The 7,546-nt window shown below is 51.4% G+C and overlaps 1 protein-coding gene across 1 annotated transcript; it reads right to left on the bottom strand.

The window, feature by feature from the left end:
- Nucleotides 1-401: 401 nt before the first annotated feature.
- Nucleotides 402-7,297, bottom strand: MED31 (mediator complex subunit 31). Its single transcript, XM_019413777.2, has 4 exons — nt 7,166-7,297; nt 6,415-6,492; nt 6,009-6,105; nt 402-844 (listed from the first exon to the last, which is right to left on the bottom strand). Exons 1-4 carry the CDS (start codon nt 7,191-7,193, stop codon nt 652-654), a joined length of 396 nt encoding a protein of 131 aa, XP_019269322.1. The 5' UTR covers nt 7,194-7,297; the 3' UTR covers nt 402-651.
- Nucleotides 7,298-7,546: the final 249 nt, after the last annotated feature.

Below are 7,546 nucleotides of genomic sequence, written 5' to 3' on the forward strand. Positions count from 1 at the left end.
CGCCTGGGTGGCTCAGTCGGTTAGGCGTCTGACTTCGGCTCAGGTCACGATCTCGCGGTCCATGAGTTCGAGCCCCGCGTCGGGCTCTGGACTGATGGCTCAGAGCCTGGAGCCTGCTTCCAATTCTGTCTCCCTCTCTCTCTGCCCCTCCCCCATTCATGCTCTGTCTCTCTCTGTCTCAAAAATAAATAAACATTAAAAAAAAAGAAATCATTCACTCTATTCCCCTCATTCTGTAGACAGAGGGTAGGCAGGGTAGCTGTTCAGACGGACAGTAAGAAGGAGGGAGACGGACTTGCCCAGGCCCCACCCACCACGTAAGGAACAGAGCTAGGCTTATTAGAGTTTGGGACATTTGGTGGCCCTCCCCTTGCCCCAACCCCCACGACTCCTTAAGCTGGTTTAAAGCACCTAACGTTTCTGTTTTTATTCAGTTGGTCGAGTACTAATAATAACTTACAAATCCACAGGGAAACCAAAGGAGAACAATTCTGGTTGGACAGAAGTAATCTATTAGCAAAAGGTTAGCTGCACTGGACAGTACACTACAGTTCTAGGTGCTGCCCCAGGGAAGGCAGCCAGGAGAGTCTGTGTGTTCTCTGCACGAGAGCAGTACGGACGCGTCCCGGAAGCCAGTCCTGGACCCGGCTCTCACTTTCCCGCTGCGTTATTCTGCTGCTGCTGCTCCGCCAGGGCTTGCTGAAGGCGCATCCGCTTCCGGGAATAGTGCTGCCAGTGCAGAATCTGCTGCTCGTCGATAAACTTGGCGCACTGAGCGTTCACCAGCTCCTTGCGGAAGTGCTCGTACTGAAGCAGCTCGAGCATGTGCAGACACTGTGGGTACCTGGGTGCGAGCGGACAAGTTAACGACCGGCACGGTCTAGGTCAATCGCGCCAGGCTCCAACTCAGTTTCTTGCTCAAAACTGATGTCGTAGCCTACCATTTCTAGAATATTCGTTCACTTTGGTAGTACAGGTTCTGTTTTTCCTGCTTCTGCAAAGAAGCCGCTCATCAAAAGTCAGCATGAAGCAAAAGTTTCCAAAGGGAAAAAAACTTAAGTTCAGAAAGACTGAATAGCCCGCCCAACACTACACGGGAGCTGGTAAGCAGAGTCCAACTTTGGGGGCAGTCATTCAGTTCTGTGGTGGTGTCCAAGGTGAGGACCATAAACACTTTTTATTTTAGTAATTACCTGTTTATAGTTGATAACTACCAGTTTTCCATCAGTAGCGAGAAGGACAACTTTTATTCAAAACCGACTCCGTTTCAGAAATAACCGCGCACGAGCCCTGTGCCCTACTTTCCACAGGGACGTAACAGTTCTGGAATTGCTTCACAGGTACTCTGAGACTGAGCAACTGAGTGCGTAAGCACACCTTAGATAAAGAGAGCCAGATCGCTGACTGGTAGGAAAGTTGTTCCACACAGGATGGCGGGGGGGGGGGGGGGGGGGGGGGGGGCTGGAATGGACCCTGTGTTAAGGAGCTGCAATTGGAAACATCAGTATGAACTCCTGGCTTTTAATATAGAGACACAGAAACAGACAAGGATTAGAAGTACGTACACACACACACACACACACACACACACACACACTTCTTAGCTGTGTGTCCTGAGAGGGCCTAGCAGCAATGACACTGGTACCAACAGGCACACTCAGATGATGGATTGTGAAATTCCATTTTCCAGGGCCCCTGGCGAAATGGCTGGCTCCAGGGCTAAGGCAGGGAAGGTACAAGATGAGCCGGGAATGTTATGCAGTGCCAGAAAGAGGAGTGCCCAGAAAATCGTGGGGACGAGTCACAAGGACTCAGGAGGCAACCTAAAGGGGCTCCTAGTGGCCAAATCTGGAACCGTTACAAGAAAACACACTTATAATCCAAAAAATAAGAATCCAGGAGTCCATATTGATGTGGCTCTTTTAAATGAATAAATAAATAGGGAAAAGAGGAATGATTCATCCTCATACCTAAACCACAACTGATTAACGTAGAAAGTGACAGAATTAGAAAATCAAGCAAAAACTGCTTCGGGCAGGTATCAACAGACGCCAAAATTAGGGGGTCAAAGTATGACACGAAGCAAAGTATGTACACAGTCTCGAAGCACTTCCTCGCAAGACACTTAGTAAATACAAAAGGAAAACTAGTAACGTGACGTGGTAAAACCTGGCAGTTACCACCTGCCTCAACCAAGTGGCCAAAATTAACATCACTAGTAGCAGGTCAAATTGACTTCCGGCAACTCCTGACAGGATATATACCAAGAAGTTTAGAAAATCACTTCCGGGTCACAGTGGGGGGGGGGGGGTGGGGGGGGGGCAGAGGGGGGGGTGCAGGGGGAAGGACCAAGAAACTCAAGATTAAAGACTTAAGGAGGCATAAATACAACATATAGCACAGGAGCTCAGACTGGATACCGTCCCAGACACAGGTCATTAATGAGACAGCGGACAAAATCAGAATGAAGTCTGCAGACTAGATAATACGTTAATGTTAATGTTCAGATTTTGATCGCTGTCCTGTGGTTACAGAAAATGTTAACATTTAAAATATCTGGGTGAAGAATACATAGGAATTCTCTTTATGATTTTTGCAGCTATTTCATAAGTGAAATTATTTCAAAGAGAAAAGACATGAGATCTGAGTCCATTAAAAAACCTTCAACTGTAAGAGAGCTCAGAGCCAGACTTGTGCAGGCGGTATAGACAGGTCGGAAGGATGAAAACCGTATATACCGCGGGGTGCCTCCCACGTCTTCATGCGCACGTAAATCACTCCCTGAACGCAGACTCTGATTCAGCAGGTCTGAGGTGGGGGCCTGGGTTCTGCATCTCTAACAGGCTCCCAAGTGACAGCAGGGCTGCCGGTCTGGGGACCACGCTGAGGAGCAGGGCGCAACCCCACTGCTGTCCTTCCGAGACAACATCGGTATGATCGGCACTCCAAAGACACAGCTGCTCGTAGCTGTTGGTGCCTGAGCCTGAATGCCTTGCTCACACCCAACCTCTTTCCTTCTCATGCAGGCATCGGGACGGGGAAAGACCTGGGTCCGAAGGGCATCGGGACGGGGAAGGACCTGGGTCCGAAGGGCATCGGGACGGGGAAGGACCTGGGTCCGAAGGGCATCGGGACGGGGAAGGACCTGGGTCCGAAGGGCATCGGGACGGGGAAGGACCTGGGTCCGAAGGGCATCGGGACGGGGAAGGACCTGGGTCCGAAGGGCATCGGGACGGGGAAGGACCTGGGTCCGAAGGGCATCGGGACGGGGAAGGACCTGGGTCCGAAGGGCATCGGGACGGGGAAGGACCTGGGTCTGAATACCAGCCCCGCCACTCACCAGCCGGCTGGCCTTGGACAAGGTTCTCAACCTCGGGCAGCTTTAGCTTCCTCACCTGTAACCTAAACCACCGTGACAACCAAGAGAGTGGTCTCAGGTGGCATTCGGTCAATAAACGGAACTCGGACACGCAGTGATCATCTCTCAAACTTGTAAAGACAACGCTCAGAGTAAGTATTTTCACAGGCTACAACTCTGGCCTTAACCGACAAGAGGAAGTAAGAGGTACCGAAGGAAAGTTGCCCCTTTAGATTTCGAAAAAGTAAATGAGGCATAAACGGAGAACTCAGTTAACAGCACTGATGAAAACAAGAACAGAGGAGTTGGAGTTGGCATAAAGCTCTCAGCGAGTCGGCGATGTGAATCCCTGCCCCCCCCCCCATGAAAAAGTAACAGGAACTCAAGTTACACTTATTGGAGCGTAACGTCCACCTGAAGAAGTGTGGCTGGTCCACCGCACCCTGACTGCACCCGAAGGCCTGTGTCTAGTTCCTGGCAGAACAGCGGAGGGCACGGTGGCACAATATCCCAGGGAGGGCGCGTGAGAAACGGCTGACAGCGGCTGAGAAAGCACGGGTAAGGGCTACGTCGCAGGTGCGGGTACCGGCTACCAGGGAAGCAGGACGAGCGGTGCCAGGGTCTGCACGCGGCGGCCGCCCCTCAGGTGAGCCGGCCCCAACACGGAAGGGGGAAGCCCTGCAGTGAGCAGACCCTCCAGATTTGAGGAGTAACTACAAGTCTGGATTATTATACGAAACTCTCCGACCTTTAAGGTCAGCAACTCTTAAACAAAAGCCTCCTGCGACTGGTGACACACGCCCACGGCGGTTAGCCTGCAACCTCTCTTGAATGCAAACATCTGAAGGGCAGTTGCCTCAAGGGGTCACAGACGGGTTCTGGATTGACTCGGGGGCAAAACTGGAGATCTGGGTTGAAGCTGCACACGGGGGTATCATAGCCCAATAAAAGGAAACACTTCCCGTCATGCAGCTAGCAAGGGAACCGGCTGTCCCTAAACAGAGCAACAGGCGCTCCCTGGAACCCTCCAGAGCGCAGCCGGCCATCCCGCCAACACTGGGGGGACACGGAACTCCCCGTGCCTGTGGCCCTGTGTCCACACGGAGTCTCCAAGTCTACATACACACACCACCTAATAAAGTCTTCACTGTGATTATTAAATAAGTGGCTGTTTATAAAGGACCAGTAAGGGAGCAAAGGGGTCCTGCAGGCAGAGAGATGCGGGCTTCAAAAATCAGTTATTAGACACAGATCAAAAAAGTGAGTTGGATAAAGTACAAGTTTGAATCATTTTCCTCTCAAATGTGTTTGTTTAAAAAAGAAAAAGACAAGAAGGGCACCTGGGTGGCTCAATCGGTTAAGCATCTGACTTCGGCTCAGGTCATGACCTCGCGGTTCGTGGGTTCGAGCCCAGCATCGGGCTCCGCACTGACGGCTCAGAGCCCGGAGCCTGCTTCAGATTCTGTGTCTCCCTCTCTCTCTCTCTCTCTCTCTCTCTGCCCCTCCTCCACCCATGCTCTTGCCCTGTCTCTCAAAACAAATATTAAGAAAAAAAATTTTTTAAAGAAAAAGACAAGGAAAAAAAAAAGACAAGTTTCACTACCGCCTACCTAGTTAGACAAAGAAAAGGCCTGAGTTCAAGGTTTAAAGAACACAGGTCTTGCACATACGAGGCTCTAAAGAAAGACAACAGCTACAGACATGCTGCCTTTTTTTTCTTTTACAAACTAAAGGTTTGTGGCAACCCTTCATGAAGCAAGTCTGCCCGCACCATTTTTCCAACAGCATTTGCTTACCTCATGTCCCCGTGTCGCATTTTAATAATTCTCACATTTTAAACTTTTCATTATATTTGCTATGGTGATCTGTGATCATGACTTCCTAAAAGCTTAGATGATGGTTAGCATTTTTTAACAATATATTTTTTTATTAAAATATCTACCTTTTTTTTTTTTAAAACACTATTGCACATTTAATAGCCTGCAGTATTGTGTGAACATAAGCTTTATACACTGGGAAACCGAAAAATTCCTTTGGCTTGCTTTACTGCAGGGTTCACCTTCTTGCAATGGTCTGGGACAAACCCACACTGAGATGTGGCCGTAATAAGAATCAGATACGGTCACCCCCCCCAGAAAATCTTGCTGATAAGTGCCCTATGTTCTTCAGTTTTCAGCCGACGACTATGCCATTGCATTTAAAGACTGTGGGCTCGTCAGGGTCGGAAACGCAGAGAGATGGGGTGAGTGGTACAAGTCGAGTCAGACAAGACAGAGCTAGGTCACACAGAGCCTGAGCCCAGGTAAAGAGAAGGGACTCTGTTCTGCATGGGATGGGAGGGCACTGACAGGCTCTAAGCAGCAAAGTGTCCTGTCGTAACATTTTTGAAAGATCAAGCTGGCTTCTGTGTAGAAAATTATTTTGCTTCCTTTGGCTTGGAGGCGGGAGGACACAGGATGAGGGTAAGAGAGGCAGGGATGAGCAGTGAGATTGCACAGTAACCCAACTTAGAGATGAGGCAGAGAAACTAAGACGTAGAGGGGTTCAAAATACATTTTTTCCAATGTGAAACTACAAAGTCTGTTAAATGTCAGTGTCTTGGAATATAATACACTACATACATATTTAGGACTGTAAAAATTAAACTTACTTTAGATACTTGGCATATTCTGGTTCTTTCCAGTAAAGCAAGTACTTAAGATAATTAACAAAAGCTTTGTCTTTGAAGTAACCTCTTTGGGCAAGAACTGAAAGGCATAAAAACAAAAAATATATCTGTAGAGCAAACCAATCCTGGAAGTACCGATCGGTGACCCCTAACATACAGAATCTACGTATGTAAATCCCCACCACCACCACACACTGAATTCAGAACATAAGTCCCAGTCCATTCACACACACACACACACACACACACACACACGCACACCCGTTTAAGTGTAGCAGTGATCCCACTGAACTGAGCATACATAAAAGTAGACATTATTACGAACTGCAATTCTTCTTGTCAGAGATGTTAACAGGTACTCAATTCCATTAGGCGCCCAACAACTTACAATTAAGGTAATTGGGGTTGGCTAAACACTGCACGAATTCCAACTCCAACTGAAACCGAAGTCGATTTCCAGCATCATCTAGGACGGAATACAGCAAAAGTCACCCAAAATAAAGGTCACCATCTAGAACACTGACTTGTAGAAGAAGACGTGACTGCTGCTGAGAACGTATTTCTGCAAAAGTAAGGGCACGGCGTGGGGGAAGGTGGCCCTTCCCCACTAGTCCGGGGGAAGCAGAGAGCGCTCTGCTCAACAAGATCAAGTGAGGCGCTCCTCTAAAGACAAGAGCAAAAGGCGCACCCACGGGGCAGGACACCCACCACCCGGGAGCCAGGACCCGAGATTTCCAGACTGATCAGCGGGAGAAGGTCGTAATAACTGCGCCTCAGAGCCCCGCTAAGTACCCCGGGGAAAGTCCAGAATGCAAGCTGCAAACGGGCCGGCGGGACGTGCGCCGGTTCGAGAAATGTCAAGGGCAGAAAGGCTCACAGTCGGGCGACATCTCACACTTAAGCATGCTCATCGGGGACGCGGAAAACCAGCGACGGAAGGGACGGTTCAGGAGCGCGTCCTGCCGCTGGGGCCTCGCCGGGAGGCCGATGGGGTCGGCGTCCGAACGGCAGAGGTGAGAAAGAAGGAGCCGCGGACAGGAGCCCCGCCGGAGCCGCGCCGCAAAGGAGTCCCCGGGGAAGCGGGAAGAGATGTCTGGCCCGGGGCACCTGTGTTTGCTAGGGTCCCGAGCGCTACTTACCTGTCTCCATAGCGACGGCCGCGGCCATCGCGAGCAAAGCCGCTCCGCTGCCACCGGCCCCACGAGCAATTTGCCCGCAGGTTCCGGAAGCGGCGGCCCCTCTTCCGGTCGCGGGGCAGTGTGGGATGCGGGGCGGGGGCGGCCCCGCGCAGGCCCCGCTCTCCAGCTCCGGCTGCGACCCCGCCCCCCGGCCCTCCGCAGGCCCCGCCCCCCGGCCCCTCACAGGCCCCTCCTCTGGCTCCCGCGGGCCCCGCCCCCTGGCTCCGCGCAGGCCCCTCCTCCGGTTCCTCGCAGGCCCCGCCCACCGGCCCCAAGCAGCCTCGGGAGGCGGCGCGCAGAGGGTCAGAGGCAGAGCCGTGGCGCCGGCAGAGGGGGAGCTAG

Source organism: Panthera pardus, unplaced genomic scaffold (assembly GCF_024362965.1).
Source record: "Panthera pardus isolate Hobbes unplaced genomic scaffold, ASM2436296v1 HiC_scaffold_3, whole genome shotgun sequence".
In the NCBI taxonomy this organism is placed as follows: domain Eukaryota; kingdom Metazoa; phylum Chordata; class Mammalia; order Carnivora; family Felidae; genus Panthera; species Panthera pardus.